Source organism: Macadamia integrifolia, unplaced genomic scaffold (assembly GCF_013358625.1).
Source record: "Macadamia integrifolia cultivar HAES 741 unplaced genomic scaffold, SCU_Mint_v3 scaffold1073, whole genome shotgun sequence".
Taxonomy (NCBI): domain Eukaryota; kingdom Viridiplantae; phylum Streptophyta; class Magnoliopsida; order Proteales; family Proteaceae; genus Macadamia; species Macadamia integrifolia.
In genome coordinates, this window is record NW_024868075.1 from 18,682 (window position 1) to 39,710 (window position 21,029).

General features: G+C 38.5%; 3 protein-coding genes and 1 long non-coding RNA gene across 5 annotated transcripts; 1 reads left to right on the plus strand and 3 right to left on the minus strand.

Moving 5' to 3' along the window:
* Positions 1-630: 630 nt before the first annotated feature.
* Positions 631-1,612, minus strand: LOC122062566. Its single transcript, XR_006135030.1, has 4 exons — positions 1,545-1,612; positions 1,205-1,408; positions 930-1,094; positions 631-693 (listed from the first exon to the last, which is right to left on the minus strand). It is a non-coding gene; the product is annotated as an uncharacterized LOC122062566 (long non-coding RNA).
* A 7,641-nt stretch (positions 1,613-9,253) lies between these two features.
* On the plus strand, positions 9,254-13,430 carry LOC122062561 (disease resistance protein RPH8A-like). 2 transcript variants are annotated; one of them, XM_042626189.1, is made up of 2 exons: positions 9,254-12,204; positions 13,253-13,430. In XM_042626189.1, the coding sequence occupies exon 1, from the start codon at positions 9,398-9,400 to the stop codon at positions 12,158-12,160; it is 2,763 nt and encodes a 920-aa protein (XP_042482123.1). In that variant the 5' UTR covers positions 9,254-9,397; the 3' UTR covers positions 12,161-12,204; positions 13,253-13,430. The 2 variants fall into 2 exon arrangements, with proteins under 2 accessions (XP_042482123.1, XP_042482124.1); XM_042626190.1 differs by having other exon boundaries at positions 9,254-12,199.
* Positions 13,431-16,127: 2,697 nt separating this feature from the next.
* Positions 16,128-18,324, minus strand: LOC122062568. Its single transcript, XM_042626192.1, has 4 exons — positions 18,021-18,324; positions 17,659-17,729; positions 17,141-17,397; positions 16,128-17,034 (listed from the first exon to the last, which is right to left on the minus strand). The coding sequence occupies exons 1-4, from the start codon at positions 18,322-18,324 to the stop codon at positions 16,128-16,130; spliced, it is 1,539 nt and encodes a 512-aa protein (XP_042482126.1).
* Positions 18,325-19,517: 1,193 nt separating this feature from the next.
* Positions 19,518-20,615, minus strand: LOC122062570. Its single transcript, XM_042626193.1, has one exon. It carries the CDS (start codon positions 20,613-20,615, stop codon positions 19,518-19,520), a length of 1,098 nt encoding a protein of 365 aa, XP_042482127.1.
* Positions 20,616-21,029: the final 414 nt, after the last annotated feature.

The following is a 21,029-nucleotide window of genomic DNA, read 5'->3' on the forward strand; positions in this document are numbered from 1 at the left end:
GCATCCTTAAATAAATAAATAAATAAAAACTATGTTAACCACTAGCACAAAAGGATAACTTCTTTATATTCCTTAAAGGCAAAAACAATATAGAGACATGCAAATCTGCAATCACACAACTAGAAGAAGCCAAGTGAAGACATCAATTACTATTAAGGCAACATAAAGAAGAAGAATATACTCATTTTATTGAGATGATAGGAGACCTTTAGTAAAAGTCCCATAAATTTAACTAGGTGAATGATTGGCTATGAGTTGTAAATAATATCTCTCTTTCTCTCTTCCCTTCCCTGCTAATTCTATATTTCTTTAACAAAAGCAACTTTTGAAAACCAATTTTTTTCACCTTGAATGATGTCTTATGATTTCTTCTAAACGTTATATGACTGTTAAGAAGTGCTTAACCATTAGCACTTAATAGTTGTTACATCCAGGTAATGTTGCTTGAGACGATACTATAATAATTAGAAACGAATAAGTGGGATATGAATAAACAATTGAAAATTATCTATGGTTAGAAAAAATTACATCTATGATTGTGGTTTTTGTATCCAAATAACCATAATATCATCAATAGCTATTCATATAAATAGTAGAAATTTATATGAAATAGACTGAAGGAGTGAACTGAGAACATGTACCTGATTCTCAGGTGAAGAAACCGATGAATTGGGTAGTAGGAGTGTCTCTGCTCTGCGTGCCAAAAAAAAAAAAAAAATCAAAGAACCGTGCTCTATGTGCCAAAAAGTCTCTCTCTCTCTCTCTCTCTCTCGCTCGCTCGCTTGCTCGCTCCCTCTCTCTGAATCGTCCTTTTAGGGTTTCACAGGGCATTGAGGATGAATTAACTGATCTGTGATTAGAGAAGAAGAAGAAAGGGAAGAGGTTCAGAAGAGAAGAAGAAGAAATAGAAGAGAAGAAGAAGACGTTACCTCTCTCTATGAGCTATACGATGATGAAGACCTTTTAGGGGAATATTTGAGGGTTACAAACAAATCTCTCCTCAAAACGTTGAAGCTTATCGATCTTTATATCTGGAATCTAGAGTCAGTCATAGGTGGTCCAAAAAAACCCTAAAATTGATCCCAATACCTGCTCTGTGATTACAATAGATGAAGAAGAAGGAGAAGAGGTTAGAATAGAAGAAGAAACAGGTTAGAAGAGATGAAGAAGAAGAAGGAGAAGAAGGAGAAGAGGTGAAGTTTACCTGCACTGGAGATTTCACAAGGGGCCGAGCTCCTCTTCCCTCTTCTCTCCTCTCTCTTTGCGTGGACTCTGGAATAATCGGGAACGATTGTTCCAAAATATATTTTCTCCTCAAAACATTGAAGCTTATCGATCTCTATCTCTGGAATTTGGAGTCAGTCATAGGTGGTCCAAGAAACCCCTAAATTTGTTCTCAATATCTGCTCTGTGATTACAATAGATGAAGAAGAAGGAGAAAAGGTTAGAATAGAAGAAGAAATAGGTTAGAAGAGATGAAGAAGAAGAAGGAGAAGAAGGAGAAGAAGGAGAAGAAGGAGAAGAAGGAGAAGAGGCAAAGTTACCTAGAGATTTCAGAAGGGGCGAGCTGGGTTCTCTCTTCTCTCCTCTCTCTATCGCGGACCCAGAGAATTATCGGGAACGAAAGTTTCAATACCCTATTACTTGAAACGAAAAACCCCCGACAGAACAGCCTATTGGGTGTTTCGTCAAATCGAGGATTTTTTGTTTTTTACTCACTTTCAATTTCAAAAAAACAGAAACGATACACACACACACACACCAAACAGAAGATTCCGTTTTTTCGTTCTATTAAAACCAAAAAAAGACAGAAACGTTTTTTATAAACGATACCAAACGGGCTCCTCCTTAGATAAAGTTTGAGCCTCCAACATTTGGTGATTTTGTTGGATTGCTTGGCTGTAATTGCCAGTATAAATAAATGGAAGTTAGGGCTCGTTTGTCTAGGCTTTAAACTGTTAGTATTTTTATGTGAGCCTAACTGATACTGATTGATCAATTAGGCCCAAGCAATTATAGAATCACTCTGATTAGGAAACTTCTAGCCAATCTATTATGGGAATGAATTAAGGTTTTAGGGATTCTATTATAAATAGAAGTTAAAGGTCCCTGCAGCCGTCACTTTAATACCTTCATGGTTTTGGAAGCACGGACTCCCCCACAGGAATAGTGCATGTGAGAGAATTCCAAGGGTGAAAGCTTGCAAAAGATCTTAGCGGCTGGGACTCCACTAATCTTCAATTACATGGGAGAGAGTTACGTGATCAATACTTATGGGACTTCTAAACTTACATACAGGTATTTCTTTATTCCCATTTATAGTTCATGTCATGGATGTCCTATTGATTTTTATAGATATGGTAAAACTATATGGTGATGTATTTTAAGACCTATGAAGGGAATACTTTATTGATCTTGGTTTAGGGACTACACCCATGGTTAATCTTTTAATGATTGGTTTATGACTCTTTTATTCTAACATTAATGGGATTATTCATATGATTAATATGGTAAAGGATCCCCAACAATTGGTATCAAAGCCAACCCTATGATGCTGGAATAAAAAAAAATTGATTTTGTATAGGATTTGGGTCCCAAATCATGGAAATCGTAATTTTACCATTACTTATAGGTCTTGGATCGAAAAAATTTCTTCAAGAAAGTTGTAAAGGATGAGAAGACAGTCGTGGTGGTATGCCACATGTCACCGGAAACCTCTAGACGCACCAACACGTGTCGCCGGAAAAGAGGAGAGGGAAATTTTTTTTATTTTCTTTTTAACAAAAAAAAAAAAAAAAACTGCGGTGGCGAGTTATTGCCTGGCCAACTCAATAGGGTTTTCGAGTTAACCTGGAGGTGCAGTGGGTCAACCCATGACCAACAGTATTTGACTTGGTCAAAGGTTGATTGGATCGTTGACCATTCGACCCGAATACCCGAATTTTGACCCAGAGACCCAACCCAAGGACCCCGGGTTTGACTCGGATTCTCAACCATTAGACCCAGATTTGACCTAAAACTAATATGTTCAAACCGGATTAGACCGCTTTGTCGAACAGATTGGTTTGGGCAAACCAGAATGATTTTGATCCATTTTTTCTGTAACTTCAAATGGCTCATATAGGCAAATGGTGAAGAATTTTTCATCCTAGTTTTTGTGCTCTTCGTTTTGATATATTATGAGCCTAGTTTTGATCAACTTTTATGGTCTTTTTTGTATAAGTTACAAGTATGGGTGTTTTATGATTCTTCATAATTTTCCTATTAATTGGAAGAAATAAAAGAAAATCAACTCATACATTACTTGCATATCAGAATATGAACTTGTTTATTATTAGTAATGATTGTTCATGCTTTTGTTTATGAATATTTTTTTTATTTATGCTTAAACAATCCCACTTTTAGTTGTCGGAATGAATTTGTAGACTATTACAGTAAGATTGGATGGAATCCACCAAAGTGGTAAAGTTCAACCTTATTGTAATAGAATACAAATCAAATGTCTTCTTTGTTTAAAAAGATAGAGAATAATGGTTGGCAGCAATGTTGTTAATATTTACCCAAATGTGACATTATCAAAGAGAAGTTAAAGTTGAAGCAAGTGAAAAATAGAATAGGGATTTCTCAACCTAGAAGATGCTGTCCATCTAAAGATGATGGTATTTTTTTGAAAGTTAGAAGAAGTCTCGCAGTAATAGCGCAAACTTGAGTGGACCTGTATGGTTCAGCCCAAAGGTCAGGTTTTTAGTTCCGGTTAACACACTTGAAGTAATTGATAATTGAGCATTGTAATGTTTATTTTTCTAATAGTTACATGCTTGTTTTTTTTACATGTAAAATGATATTTAGTTCATGTTTGAAATGGTGGTTGTAATTTTCGAAGTTGAAGAGCTCCCACAGTCATTATAGTTTTTTAGTGGACTGGTGCATTTCAGACTCAAAGGTTGAGAATGTAGTTCAGTTGACACTCTGGTTACGTTTAATGGTTAGTGATGTAGTATTGGTTTTAATTTATTGATGTTATATGCATTAATTATATATTAAATGGATTATTCTTCCTTAACTTAAACCATTAAACTGAATGTCTTTAAAAGTGGCTTGGGAATATGGAGGTCTATATATGCCTCAAAGACCTAGTTTTCTATACTAGGAACACCAAATCAATAGTTTAGTATTATGCTTTTAAAGCAAAGATTTTTACCCTAAAAGGTATTAGACAATTGATCATTGGCAATAGGGTGGATGAGTGTTTCATGACTATGACCATAGTTTATAAGTTTATTTAATGTGTTATTTTTGTATTCCGATTGGATCAATTTGGATTGGTTGGGTTGAATTAGTATCGATTTTGATCAATCCAATATTAAATTCTCAAACAGTGCCATTGTTCTTTGAAAACCTATTTATGAATATTAATTGATAAATGTTTAGTTTTCTTTTGTTTTTGGGCTTATGTGAACAAGTTTATATGTATGTCACATTTAACGAATTGTATTCTCCAATAAATGGATTAATTTATGACTGATCAAACCAAGTGGGAAGATAGAATTATGGATTTTAAGCTGTTTTATGTGGTTTTACCAGTGGGTGGATACATTCGGTATACTAGGTTGCTAGTGGGAAGATGTTACTAGTAGAAGGTCAGTATACTAGGTTGCTAGTGGGAGAATAAATTTAGTGTAATATATTGTTTTTCATGCAAAAGAACTATTTTAAGTTTTGCATTGATTTATTATTATCCTGATATTGAAAAATTATTTATGACTGAAATGTATAGTAAATTAATATTCATATCATTTTGTTCTTGTATGTTTTGTTTGAAACACCCTATGATGGATAAATATGTTAGAATTAAACTGAGTGTGAGCTTCCGCACATTTTATGTTGCACAGTATATTTCTAGGAAGCTATGAAAGGATTAAGTGGAATCCACCAAAGTGGCACATCTTATTCTTTCATAATTTTTTCCAAACACAGTAAAGTTGGTGACATTTGCCCAAAGGTGATGTCACCCAAGTTAAAGAAAACATATGTATGGAAATGATTGTAGCTTAGAGGTTTCTAAGCCTATATGTGATAAAAGTAATTGTATTTTCACAATAAATTTGGATTTACAAGAAGACCAATACATTCTTAGCTCAAAGGATAGGAATGTAGTTACGGTTGTGACTCTTGTGTGTTTTATTTACTAGATGTACATTTATTGTGTAGTTTATCTACCAAATGTATATATTAAATTTTCTAGTCCTGTTATTTGGTGTGCATATTTCATACCTGAGATTTTTGGGTTACTTGGCCTGGTTTTAGCTCTCAGGAAACCCAAATAGGTATTGTTGCTGATCAAAGCACAATCGAAGGGAAATAGGAACAATTTTGTTACCCTATTATGTTTATAATGTTTTTGGAGTAATTTTGGAATGATTTTATCTTAAATCCTATTCTCTAAATTATTTATGTATATTTATGCTTCATTTGTTTGTGTTGTCCCTAGTTATGTAAGAAACACATTAAAGCATACACTTCTGTACATATATTCATCTCAAATGTAGAAAATATGATAGAAATGAGTGAAACCCACCAAAGTGGTACATTCAGTTCAATTGTGTGTTTCCCAAGATAAATGTGATATTTGCCTAAAGGTGATGTTACCTATGTTTATCGACAAAGTGCTCAAGAGCCATGTTTTTTGACATTGATGTTATTGAGGTTTTGATATGCTTGGTTTGTGAGAGTTTTATGATCTCATTTAACCAAAGATATCATGGTGGCAAAACCAAAGTTTAAAGGCGGTGTCTGCTAAGGTTTATTGGTAGTGCTTAGCCAAAGTAATTGATGATAAGTCAAGGTAATTGGCGGTATTTCATTAGGATTCGTGATGTATGACAGTATTTAGCCTAATTCCAAAGAAGCGGTGGTTTACCACAGGCGGTTTACCAAAGGTTGTGATTTATGGTGGTATTTAACCTAAATCTATGAAAGTGGCAGTTAGCCATAGCGGTATGCCAAAGTAAGATATTAATTCAAAAAAAAAGTGGTTTGCCTAAGTGTTGATTAATATCAAAGTTTACTACCTGTGAGGTTTTCAAAGTAGGCTGATCTTTAGATCAGGAAATGACCTATAAGGAAATGTATATTTCATGTGATTACAGGTATGATATAAATTCCTTATATATATATATATATATGTTTCAAGGCGATTTGGATTGATAGTTTTCTATTGTTTGTAACATTAGATAGTTATATGCCGTATATTGAGGTGTTTTTTCTACTATTGTTCAACAGTAGAAATTATTGATTGAATCAAAGTTTGTTTGAGTGGTGTTTAGCCTTGGGATTATTGGGCCAAGTGTCAATGGAAAGACATCAGTATCAGTGTAGCCCAAGTGAGAGATTTTTAGGATTTTTAGGTGGGTTTAACTGATACCGATTGATCCATTGGGCCCAAGCAATTATAGAATCACTTTGATTAGGAAACTCCTAGCCCAATCCATTGTGGGAATGAATTAGGGTTTTAGGGATTCTACTATAAATAGAAGCTAAAGATTCCTACAGTCGTCACTTTAACACCTTCATGGTTTTGGAAGCACGGACTTTCCTATAGGAATAGTATATGTGAGAGTATTCCAAGGGTGAAAGGCTACAGAAGATCTTAGTGGCTGGGACTCCACTAATCTTCAAGCACATGGGAGAGAGTTACGTGATCAATACTTATGGGACTTCAAAACTTACACACAAGTACTTATCTATTCCCATTTATAGTTTATGTCATGGATGTCCCATTGATTTTTATAGATATAGTAAATCTATATAGTGATGTATTTTAAGACCTATGAAAGAAATATTTTATTGATCTTGGTTTAGGGACTACACACATGTTTAATCTTTTAATGATTGGTTTATGATTTTTGTATTCTAACATCAATGGGGTTATTCATATGATTAATATGGTAAAGGATCCCCAACATAAACTTGTTAGCAGTGTAAATCTGTGGTCATGCTTCCTTTTTTAATCTTATTTGTTTGTTAGTAATTAATTTTTTTTTTAAATTTTGATTTATAAAAAATCATTTAATATTATATAAATTTACAATGCATATATTAAATATTAATATTTAATTAATAAAGTATTAGTATGTCTCACGATATGTGTATATTCTCCTTTTTTTTTTTTTTTTTTTCTGTTCTAGAAATGTTTGATTGTAATTTTATTGGCCCATTTGAGCCATTTTAAACATGCGATATAGAATTTTTTTTTTGCCATTCCAGTTTTAACTAATTATGTTCTTGACTAGTCATTTGGGTTTAATTGAAATAGGTCCCTTGACTGGTCCTGGCTTTCTAGTTATATTCCTTGGTTTGGAAAAATAATACATTTGGTAAACCAGAAACACAGTCTAGCCACCAACCTAAAATGCTGATTTTAGCCACTATAATTTTTATTATTTATTTATTGATAGATAGGGAAGGGAAACAGATAATAGCTAGGACGCTCTTGAGATCTCCTGGTGAGCGTAGATTTGTTGCATATCACAGTTCACCAACTACGTTAGGCAGTTGAATTTTGATCCTCTGAACAACAAGCACATCACTAGCCACTATAGTTGACATCACATGCATATGCCCCATACAAAGAGTCCCGACCCTGAATAGAAATTGGACCTGACTTGAATCTTAGTATTTTTTTATTTTTTATTTTTTTAAAAATATTTTCAATGAAGCACCGATTCTTCATCCCTAACTCCCCACCAGAAAAAAAAAGAAAAAAAAGAAAAGAAAAGAAAAGAAAAGAAAGAGAAAGAAAAAAAAAGGTGAGAAAAGAAAACAAGGAGATTTGAACTCCACAATCAAAACAACCACCTGACAAATCAAGCTGAAAGAGGAATCCAAGGAAATCCGAAGAACCAAACCATCCAGGTGCCAGAGCCATAGCTGACTGCGGGGAGCCAATCAATGAGACCTCAGCTCCTCTATCTACTAACTTCTATGCAGCTTCTTCTTTTCTTAGAGGACTTTCCCTAGATGAGATGGTCCTCACCATGAGGAGAACAGGGTGTACAAAACAAGGAAGTTTCATCTAAGAAGCCATCATAACATCATCCCTCTCAGCATCCACTAGTATCAATACAAGCTTCAATAGCACCATCACCCACTCCACAAAAATGACCTTTGTCTATATCAACCTCCCTTCCATCCCCAAGGACTAACAGTCACTCCCTTGGAAGAGCCAAATTACACTCCTAATGAATCAGGACCACCCCACTCACAATTACATTATTAGTAAAGGCATGATCAAAGCTAGTCTGCCCACTCTATGAATCTATTAATTATTACACCAATAAAAAGTCATCAACCCCCATTACCACTCACTGATGGAGACCATTCTCATTGTGAAGAGATACGCATGCAGCACCACTCTCAATGGGGGACAGAACCAGCAGATGCTGCACTACGCTTAATGGAATCCAAATCTTCATTGGAAGAAAATGCTGCATTGACACCAGTAGACCTACAGCCAAATTACCATTACCACCAATCGGTCGATTGATCCATTTCGGTGTGAAAATGAGTAAAATTGAAACATGAATCAATAGGAATGCATCGATTTCGGCTTAGTTTTTATTTCTTATCGGTATCGGTTTGATTTCAGTTTATTAAGTAAACATGTTCAAGTGTACAAAAAATCATGTGTGTGCTTTTTTTTAAATGAATTTTGGGTTGGTATCGTTTTCTTATTAGATTAAATCAGTTTTGATCCGATTTTTTAAGTTCGGTTCGATGTCTTATCGGTTTCACTGCAATCTAATTTAGTTTCGGTCTTACAAAACCTTAGCTCAAAACATGATCCAATAGTATCATATTGGTTCAGTTTCGTTCGATTGATTTCCTAGGTTGGGCTAGGTTTTAACACCCCTAATTGACACCTTGGAAGCCGATTTACACTCCGAAGGATCATTGACACCTATAAGCGCATTGTTAACTTCGAGTCCAATCATTATTAGACTTCTTCAACAGTAAAGTTCCAAAATAACATTAGGGTTTCGCGCTTAAGGGTGAACCGTATTATAACTATTTGGCTCGGTTTGGTTCAATTAGTGGAATCTTGCCAAATTGTTGAAAATCGAAATTGTGCATGGTATGTTCACTTGGACGTACATGTGAGGATCCAACACCTGTTCCATTTCCGACCATTTAAAGGGTGAAGTGGGATATATATAAAAGTAAAAAAGCCATTTCAAGACGGCTTGGAGGGATCCATGCATACCACCCAGGCTGAAGATATGGAAAGGGTTGAGGGTGTACAAATCTTCATTAGTGAGTGTTGTGTTCACAGAACACCACACTACCAGAAGTTCTAAAGAATAAGCAATCCCATACTTGTTTCAAGGTTGGGAGAAATATGGCTGAGAGTGTGATCACATCTTTCTCCCAAAGACTGCATGTGATGATAATAGAAGAATACAAATTTCTGCATAGGGTGCAAGAGCAGGTTGTGTCTCTTCGTGATGAGCTCCAATGGATCAGTTCCTTTCTAAGGGATGCTGAAATGCAAGGTAAAAGGAATGAGAGAGTGGAGCTATGGGTGAGCCAGATCAGAGACCTTGCTTATGATGCTGAGGATGCCCTTGACATCTTCATCCTAAATGTTATGTGGCTAAGGAAGAGAAATATAAGATGGCTTATCAAGTATCCTGCCAGACTTATTACTCTTCACAAGTTGGGGAGCCAAATTGAGGACATCAACAAAAGGATTGAAAGGATTTCAACTTACAAATCAAAGTATGCCATTGATAACCTTGATGATAAAGAGTCTTTGGGCAAAGATGTGGCATTGAATGAGAGGAGATCAGCCCCGAATGTGGAACAAGACGATGTCGTTGGCTTCGATAGTCAATCAGAAGCTGTGGCTAAAATGTTGTTGAGACAAGAAGAAGAAGAAGAAGAAGAAGAAGATTCAGCGAAAGTAGTAGGCCATGTTGTTTCAATTGTTGGGATGTCTGGTTCAGGTAAGTCCACCCTTGCTCACAAGGTCTACAATGATATTAAATTTTATTTTGATTCTTGTGCTTGGATATATGTCTCCCAAAATTTTAAATCGGAAAGTCTCTTGCAAAGCATCAAGATGCAAAATCATGAGAGGGAAGATATGGGGAAATTTTTAGTAGTCTTTGATGCTGTATGGAACATAACAGATTGGGATGACTTAAAAAATCATGTCATAGATAAAATCATCCAAAGCACAGAAGGTATAGTAGTTCTGCTGACTACTCACTCTCCTGAAGTAGCTGAATATGCCAAATTATCATCTACAGATGATCTTTACAACATGAAACAATTGGAAAAGGATGACAGTTTAATGCTCTTGAAAAAGAAGGCTTTCCCTAAGATGAGTAGTTTCCCTCAAGAACTGGAGGAACCAGCAATGAAAATTGTCGAAAAATGCGCCGGTTTACCACTTGCAATTGTTTTATTGGGTGGTCTCTTGTTAGCAAAGCAGAAGATAATTGAAGTGTGGAACAAAGTATTGCAAAATGTGAAATGGCAGATACTTCAAGGCTTTACTACTGGATGCTTGGAGCTAATATCTTTTATTTATGATAATCTACCTAATTTCTTGAAGCCTTGCTTTCTCTATCTTGGCCTTTTCCAAAGAAACAGTTCCATCAATTGTGAAAGGTTAATTCAATTATGGATTGCAGAGGGTTTCATACAAGAGACAGGAGAAGAAACAATGGAAGATGTTGCTGAGAACTACCTTGAAGACTTGAATCAAAGGAACATGATCCAAGTACTATGTAGGAGATCAAATGGAAGTATTGAAAAATTTTGCATCCATGGTCTCTTACGAGAATTTGCGATCTCAAAAGGGCGGCAAGACAAATTTCTCAACATTTTGGGGACTAAACGTTCCCCAACCCATACCATGTCGCGTCGACTTGCTGTTCATTTAACTAGCAAGATGGATAAAGGGACTGAAATTCCAGAGAGCTCATCTTTAAATAGTCTCCGGTCGATGTTGTGCTTCAATCACTTGAGCAATGTAAGATTAGAGGAGAAATCTTTCTATAAAAGCTTCAAATTTCTTAGGGTGTTGGATATGCGAGGAGTAACAGATCTCCGGCGATTACCCTATGAAATAGGCAAGCTTGTCCTCCTAAAGTACTTGAATCTATATGGAACCAAGATAGAAAGGCTTCCATCCTCAATAAGAAATCTCCAAAATTTGCAAACCCTAGATATATCAGAGACTAGAATCAATGGCATACCTTGGTCAGTATGGAAATTGGAAGAGCTAAGACATTTTTATGCGAATCTTAAACCTGTTTCACATTCTAATTCATCTGCTACTGGTAATGGAATTTCTTGTAATCTTCACTGCAAGATTATTGATGCCGGTGTTCGTGCTCCTCCGAAAATCAGGCGATTAAGGAATCTTCATACACTATCTACAACAGGAGACAATTGGATAAGCAATGACTTTGGGCAATTGATCAACCTCAGAAAGCTTCAGATAACTGAAGTGAGCATGGACCTTTATGGAGAAGCATTATCTAACTCCATTCTCAGCTTTATATACCTTAAGGAGTTGGATATTAAATGGAAAGAAGGCAAGCTACAGTTTCAAGATTCACTTTCAAACCATTTTCAACTCTACAAAATGAGATTGTTAGGAGTGATGGAAAAGTTACCAACGGATCCCAATTTCTTTCCACCAAATCTTACTGAGTTGGAGTTATGTCATACAGATCTAAAGCAAGAAGATGGGCCAATGAAAACCCTAGCAGCATTGAAGAACCTAAAGTTACTCAAACTTCATGAGAGAAGTTTCTTGGGAAACCAGATGGTGTTTCCTGCAAAAGGGTTTCCTAATCTTATATACTTGGATCTAGCATTTTTAACTGACTTAGAAGAATTAAAGGTGGAGGAAGGGTCATTCCCCAATCTTGAGTTTCTGAGTCTTGTCAGTTTAAACAGCCTAAGGGAGTTACCAGATGGATTGCAAAATGTCTCCAGTCTTGAGAAGCTTTATTTACTTGGTATGCCACCAAAATTCCAAGAAAGGACTGAAGAAGATGTGGGAGATGATTGGCCTAAGATCAAGCATATACCATCCATTAAGTTTGGATCAGTCAAATTCGCAAAGCTGGATCTCGTTTATTGAGAAGATGATCGTAAGGATTTAAGGAGGCTCTACAATCAAGTAAGGTGAGCTTAATTTCTTTTTCTTTCCTTTTCCTTGGCTAGAGAACCATTCTCGTATGGTATCTGATCCATACATGGAATCCACTCAATCTCTCTCATTTTACAACAGGCTTTTACATTGCGTGGATTTCAAGTGTGGATTAGACACCATATGAGAACCTGATCCAAACTCCCATTTAACTTTCAAATATTTTTTTCTCTAAAAAAAAAAAGGCAGCGTGGCTCCAATGGTTTGGCACAAAGTGGGATGAAATGATTGCTCCATCCCTCATGAAAGATAGAAATCCGGCCCCTATTGATGCTATTTTATGTGTTTCCTTTGGCTCTTGCTCTGATGTAAGGGCCACACTGCCTTTAAGGAAACCCTCTCCCAAAAATTTTCATTTTCCTTTTTCATTAGTGAAAATTTTTCTTTTCCCTGACAAAAACATTTAGTGTGATATTTTTTTTTATGTTAACAATCGTACTACTTGGAAATGGCTTGCGTATCCAATTTAGGGGTGCAACAAGACTGGATTTCTTAAAACTTCAATGCAGCCCTAGGTCCCTATAACTCAGCCTAAGCAAGTCTTACTAGGAATAGCTCAGCCAGCATGGCTCTCTAATCAACCTTGATTATGCCAGATTAGGCTGGGTTGGCCTTGATTGACCCACCAACGAAGATAAGATTGCATCATCTTCTTTCTCTCCCTGAATGCTTGGTGTTATGTTTGAAACATGCCCACAAGAAAGAAAGACACATTCCAGACAGAAAAAGTATTCCCATATATCTATTCTATCGTTTCTTCAATTTCTGAATATCATAAACATAGTTTTTTGTCCTTTTAACTTGTATAAGTACATGGGAAATAGTTTCAACGAGGGAGTGTGGACCTGCACCGAGATACATCGGTGGCCTGGGGGACCTTCCCATGAAATAGAAAATGACGTCTTTATTGACATTTCATCGTATACTCCCATTGGCCCTTGTGCACTCGCAGGAGCTGCACTCCCCATAGGAAACACTTCCCTTAAATACATATTACTCTCTTAATTTGCTGTGCTAATGCAGACCTTATCAATGAAGTGCCAACGTCAAATCCAGCTTCTTTCGTAGGAGGATATTGTTTTGGGATCATTGGAAGAAACTGCCCCTCTTCTCTTTGCCAGTGGAAGGTCATGGGTTGTTGGAACAGTGCATGTCTTTTGAACGGTTTGAAATAAGTTCCATGTATCATTTCAGACATCCTAGACTCTCTCTCTCTCTCTCTCTCTCTCTCTCTCTCTCTCTCTCTCTCTGTGTTCCCTTAATTTGTGTGTTCTTACATGTATGTGTGTATGACACTTTTAATGTTTATACTAGGTGGCTATTTTCTATTTGATATTCGATGTTAGGAAATTAATTAGTTTTGTATTTTGCTTTTTTTTTTTTGGCTAAAGGGTCATGTATATTAAGAGACGAAAGGGGAAAAATAAAAAACTGTACAAAGAGGATCCATAATAAGAAGTTCCAAAAGAAAAACCAAAACTAGCACACAACCTAGGACCCACCTCCACCTACGGCATTGCCATCAGCAGAAAGAGGGGCGCTAGGCATAAAAAATAAAATGAAAGCTAATAAAATTTGAAGGGCGATTTGCCCATCGCATCCTCAGCCAAAAACTCAAGCACCTCAGGGGGCCATGCCACAACTGATGAAGACGCTTCCGTCTTAGCTGCCGTCTACGCCAAGAAATCTGCTATAGGATTTGCCTCCCTATAACAATGAGTGATTTCCATCTTATACCGCTGAGATAAGAAATAAGGGAAGACCACCTTTGCCAAACAAACCATGGGACCAAACCCCTTTGAACCATGATCACCACAGCGCCCGAATCACATTCGATCCACAGAGATGCACAATTTATCTCTCTTGCTCTCTCAATTCCTTCAATTAACGCCTGAAATTCAGCTTGGAAATTTGAAGCAATTCCTAAAAAGGAGCTGTAAATCGATACAATCTGGCACTTGTTGTCCCTTATAATGCCACCTGCTCCTACATTCCCTGGATTACCCAAGGACGGGCCATCACAATGTAGCTTCCACCAACCATCCATCGGAGGCAGCCAGAAAATTTCTCGCACCCCTTTAATCTTCCTTCTTGGAACCTCAATATTCAGCTTCAAGCATCTCTCAGAGTCTAGGCGAGATTTAATTCTATCACACTTTCCTGGGCCTCGTCTTCGAACCTCCTCCATTATTGTATGAAAGACTTGACCATAAGATCGATGAAGTCCCCTAAGTCTCTTGGAGTTCCTTTCCATCCAAATAAAGTATGGGAATAGAATCAAACCGGCCATCAACATTTGAGACAGACCAATGGCGTTGGATTTTTGAGTCCACCATGAAACATGTGCTGATAAATCTTCCCCCTGATAGGGCCAATGAAATCCAAAGACTTCAGTTTTGTATTTTGCTTGTGTTAATCATGTTTAGATGATATGATCAATTTCCCTTTGGTTGGTCGACCCTTAGTTAGGCTTCATCTTCTCAATGTTGTTTCCTTTTGTTTTCTCTATCAAAAATATTATATTTTCTGGACAATTGTAGGGTCCTACACACATACATGCTCTCCACGCCTGAAAGGTGGTTTCCACACTTTATGGATGGTATAAGATAGGGTTGGAAGATACAGTCTGTTGGAAAGGCTCAAATTCATTAAATTTTACCATGTACTTGAAAATTTTAACGTGATATTTTAGATGAAAAGTAGAACATTACTTTCATATTTAATATGTTGTTGAGTTTTTTTTTTCGCTAAAGATGCATTATATTAAAAAGAAAAATAGGATGAAATACAATCAACCAAGAAAAATGAAACTCAAGCGAGCATCGCAATCCCATCCCCCACCTTCGGCATTGCCATCAGCAGGGAAAAGGAAGCGAACTAACAAAATCTAAAATTTGGGCGGCCTTCAGCATCTCTTCTGATCAGATCTTTTATATGATCAGGAAAAATGATATTAGTGTCTGAGATCCCCGTCTTTGCTGCATCTTTAGCCAGATAATAGGCAATCGAGTTTGCCTCCTTGAAGTTGTGAGTTAGTTTCCATGAAATTTCCTCCAAGAAAGGTTGAAGGAAGATCCATCTCTGAATGGCGAACCATAGGATTTTCTTTTTCTGGAAGGATATCGCAACTGCACTAGAATCCGTCTCCACTCACAAGCGAGTAATTCCCATTTCTCGAGCACGCATCAGACCCACCATTAGCCCTTTCACCTCCACTTGGAAAACCTTTGAGACCCCCATAAGAATTTTATAGGAGTCCAGAATAGCTCCCATATGATTGCGAAAGAGCCCACCAGCTCCTGCTCGACCAGGATTGCCCATAGAGCTTCCATCAAAGTTCAGTTTGATCCAGTTTACCTGAGACCTGGACCAATAGACCTCTAAGATGGGTAGAGTTGGCTTATTCTGAATCAATAAGCCAAGCTTTCTGCAGCAAATGACATCAGCGGCAGTTTTCACCTCTCCTTTGGTGCTAGGCTTGGAGGATTTAATATCCTCAAGAATCATTTGCTTGATGAAGTTTATTGGCCTCATCTTGCCTTCGTGCCTTCTATTGTTTCTTTCATGCCAAATGTGGTCAGCCACATTAATTAACCCCAGATCCCACACCTCTTTGCCACAAACAATATTAAGCTTCCTTTTCCACCATTGGAGAAAATTAGCCATGGAGTCCGATTTCTTCCAAACCACATTGAAGCAGCCACTGAAGAACAACCATAATTCCTCTGTGAAGGAGCATTGAAGGAAAATGTGATCCATAGACTCAGCCTCCACACCACACAAGCCGCATCTTGACACCAAAGCAATGCCCCTTTTTTGAACGGCTTCATCTGTTGGTAGTTTTTCATGTGCCATCCTCCACCCAAAAATGGACGCTCATGGCTGTAATTTTTTTATTCTAGATCAGAGTAGCCCATGGAACTTTAGGATTGGTGCTCCTGATATCATTCCAGGCAGAGTTAGAGCTAGAACTTCCGTCAGAAGACAAACTCCATAAGCACATGTCCTCACAGGCATACGAAGGAATTTTGGTATCTCGGATCTTTTCAAATATGCTTTGCAATAAGGGTGATCTGACATTAGGCAATTTCCAATGGTGATTTTCAATAAAGTCACTAACCTTGCCCTTGAAGGGGGAACCAGGACCATCCTCGAGATCGAACATTCCCAGGATGGATTTATTTCCCAACCAGTTATCAGTCCAGAATTTTATATTTTCGCCATTTCCTATCAGCCAAGCTTCTTTTGAGGACATAAAATCCCACATCTTTCTAAATCCTGGCCAAATAGAGGAGGACTTATAGCTTGATTTGAAAGATCCATCACTCCTAAGAAATCTCGCCCTTAGGAAGTTGCAGGCTGTAGATTTCTCATGTCTTACCCTCCAGACCATATTGCATAGCATTGCTTTATTTATGTCCCTGAGCCTACGCAACCCCAACCCTCCTTCATCCTTGGGCCTACAACACACATCCCATCGGACTGTGATATTTTTTGCAGAATCAACCTCACCAGTCCAGATGAAGTTCTTCATCCACATTTCCATGATAGCAATAAGGGTTGATGGCCACCAACGGACAACAGAGCTATGATTCATCATTCCCAAAATGACAGAGCGGACCAATTCTAATCTTCCAGCCATCGACATAATTTTTCCTTTCCACCCAGCCAGCCGACCTTTAACTCTGTCCATAATAGGGAGAAGAGACTCCTTCTTTATCCTTCCCTTAAAAATTTCAACACCCAAATAGCAGGTGGGGAAATTACAGATGGGAATACCAAACTCTTCAATAATGCTCTGCTTCCTGTGAGTAGCCACTGATCCCAGGAATAACTTGCTTTTTTCTAAATTTATTTTGTCCCGAGAAGTACTGGTATTTAGAAAGAAAGGTGTTGAGGTTTTTAACGTACCTGATGGAAGCATTCGAGAAGATGAAAACATCATTAGCAAAAAGGATGTGGGTAGGGGTAATAGCACCACGAGGACCTGGGAGAGCCTTAATGCTCTTAGAAGCTACCAGCTCAGATAGACCTCTACACAGAACTTCTTCGGCAATAATAAACAGCATAGGGGAGATCGGATCACCTTGCCGCAGACCCCTCTCAATGACAAAGTACCTAACCGGGCCACCGTTAAGAAGAACTGAGATTCTGGCAGATGCAAGAATCTGATAGATCCAAGAGATCCACGTTTCAGAAAAACCAAATCTTCTCAAGACATGGAAGATAAAATTCCATGAAATGGAGTCGAACGCCTTCTGAATGTCTATTTTTAGACCCATACCTCCTCCTCTGGTAGATGCAAACATCATATTGGCCAGCTCGGAGGCCAAAGAGATATTTGAGTGAATGATCTTTCCCTTCTGGAAGACCCCTTGTTCCTCATAAATTTATTTAGGGAGAACTCGCAACAGTCTCAGGGCCAGTACCTTTGAGATAATTTTACACAAGAAATTTCCCATACACAGAGGCCTGAATTTGTCCAGAGATAACGCCCCCTCTACTTTAGGAATTAAAATCAGAAAATTATTATTAATACCATAGGGCATGAAACCAATTCTAAAAAACCACCTAATGGCTTTGCATATGTCAGAATATATAATTTCCCAGCAGGCTTTATAAAAAGCCCCAAGGAAACCATCCGGACCCGGGGCGCTGTCAGGATCAAGATCCCCCATTGCATTTTTAATTTCTACCTCTGAAGGCATATCATCCAGCCGCCTCCTATCCCAATCATCTAGGGTATTTGGAATACATTACAATAATTCCATGTGATCAGTTTGAGGGGTACCTTTATGAAAAAGCTCAAAATATTCAGAAACGTATTCCTCAATTTGCACCTTGTCAGAAATCAGTGCCCCATCATCCTTCTTCAGGGCCTTGATGGAATTTTTTAATCTTCTCATCTTCACAGAGATATGAAATAATTTAGAGCATCTGTCACCTTGTTCCCTCCACCTGGATCGAGATTTTTCAGCCCATAATTTTTCATAATTTTCAAGAGCCTTGAGATACCTGGTCTTAGCATCCGCCTCTTTTGCAAAAACCACATCGTTTATACCATCTCTATCAATTTCAGCCTGAATATCCTCCATACACCTTTTTGCATCCATCAAATCCAAATTAAAATTTGGAAAGCTCTCTTTCGCCCATGAGCGCAGAGCTCCCTTCAGTCTTTTTAATTTCTAAGACACAACCACCAATGGCAAGCCAGTGACGTCAACCTCCCAAGATCTCTCAACTGTATGAAGAAAAGCATCATGATCCATCCAGAACCTCTGAAATCGGAAAGGGCAATTTTTTGGCCTCTCAGAAGCTTCAGACACAACTAGAATGGGGGCATGATCTGAAGCCACCCTTTGCAACACATACTGTTGACATTCTTGAAACTGCGAGATCCAGGCATCATTGCAGAAGCTTCGGTTGAGCACAGCCGCCACATGCCCCCTTCTCCTATTATTGGTCCATGTGAATTTTCTACCCTAGGAAGGGACTTGAATCAGCGAGCATGTATCCACAAAAGCTCCAAAATCTCCTGTTGATCCTAGATTATAGGAACCAGGCCCCCTTTTTACTGAGGAGAGAAGAGTGGCATTGAAGTCTCCCAAAATCATCTAAGGGGCAGATGTCCCGGGATGGGAAGCCACTAGGTCAGCCCACAACAGTCTTCTAGCAGCTCAGAAACACTTAGCATGCACCACAGAGAGAAAAATAGTTTCCTTAATCCATTGAGCCGAAACAGAAATGTGTTGCTCCGAGGGTGATAGCACCACAGGCCTTGCCACGCCTCGATGCCAAAGCAGCCATAAATTTGGAATGCCACCAACTCTCTCATTATGGATAAAGTCAGGATCAAAGCCAAGCCTATTAAATAACAGCCTTGGAAATGCATCATCAGAAACCATAGGCTCAGCAATACACAAAAAATATGGCTTCTTATCTCTTAAGATATTCTTCAATGCGAACCTTGCGGCAACCTTCTTAATCCCTCTAATATTCCAATAGAGAACCTTCATTTACTATTTTTAGAAGAAGCAATACGGCCAGATTTATGTAAAATCTGCTCTGCATTGGCCAATTGTTTTCCTTTAATCTATCTCCTATGCACATGTACTACTGCTTCCCTTTCGCAAAGGACCCTATCGATATGCTCCACTTCATGGTTGACCACCACCGTGCCACCAGTCACCTGTAAAGGGTTAAAAGAAGAGATGATATTCTCGCGCCATTGCACTGTTTGGGTCCTTCCGATTTCATGATTTGCATTTCCATCACTTTGGAACTGCTCTCACCCTTCTCTCCCATTATCCATGATTGAAGAAAAGTGTGCTTCCTGATTGAATCTTACATTAGCACGATGATCAGATTCAGCATGGGTTGGGGCAGCAACCAAACCGTCATCTTCCCTGGGCAGGGCAGAACTTAGATAGATCATATGAGCCCTGGATCCATCACCGGATCCATTAACCGACCCAGCATCCAACCCATCATCTGAGTTCGACCCAAATGCAGTTAAGTGATTATCCCCCTCAATGTAATGCACAAAGTCATGCCCCTCACTAAGATTTTGTTCCTTACTCCATGCCTCTTCCAAAGGAAGGCAAATTTGAATATTTCCATTGAGATTTTCATTAGTTGGGTTGCCCTCCAAGTTTCTTGAAATGAGCATTCCAGAAAAGGTAGGATATCGCTCATTTGATTGGGAAGAAAGCCTTCCTGATCTATTTCCTTCAGTCACCGGTTGTCTTCCATCCTGGAGGCCATTACTCTGAGCACCGGCATATTCATCGGCAAAAACTGCACCAGGGATGTTTTCCTTACGCAGAGCTTCTTCTCTAGCATCAACATCTTTCTTTGCTCTACAAACATTGACTAAATGACCCATCTTCTTACAAAAGCCACACCTGGGCATCCCGTCCTGGTAAATGATAGTCTGAGTGAACCAGAAAATCTCATTCGTTCCTGGCTGTTTTCTCTCAACGTGAATTTCCTCCAATCTGTTTACACCGATTTCGATTTCCACCTGGACCCTCGCAAAGGTACCCATTGCAGCAGTACGAGTGCACCTATCCAATGCCACTGGTCTCCCTGCCGCCTTTGCCATAGTGAGAAGGATCTTCTCATGCCAGTATTTAAGAGGAAGATTAGGGAATCTAATCCAAACCAGCTTTGTTTCGATGTTTTTAGCGTGAACGTCGAAATCAGGCTTCCACGGTTGGAATCTGATCACTTGGTTCCCTACTCTTGTGAGGCTTCTTCTCCACATTGTTGCCATGTCTCCCTCACTTTCAAATTGGAAGAGTATATATCCCTTCCCCATAGGCGCCATCTTCATGCCGCCTTTCAGGTTCCATGATGCTCGTGCCTCTGCCCTTATATCATTCATTGATAGGTATCTAAAGTTTGCCCTGCCTATCAGTGCAAACCTGAACCGTAGTAGTCACTCCTTATAGGCCTCTTGAGGAACGATAATTTTGGTGTGAGCACCAGCGTGAATTGGGTTTGGCAAGTTCTTCACCTCCGGTAATACGCGTCCCACCACAGAGGAGTATGAGCGCCGCCCTTCATCTCTATTGCCATTTTCCGAAATCACAACCTCAGCCCTGATCTGACCCTCTGCGCCGCCCTCCATAGATCTGTTTGCATGTGTCTCTGAGGTCGAGTTTCTATTCATCCTTGAAGAAACAGGCCTTAGAAAGTTAGTGATTAAGGCCGACACGGTCTGGAGGCCGACTGTCCTTTGGATCATCTACATTACCAGCTTCTAGAGTTGCCTCCCCAGAGCTTCTCTCTCCTCTCA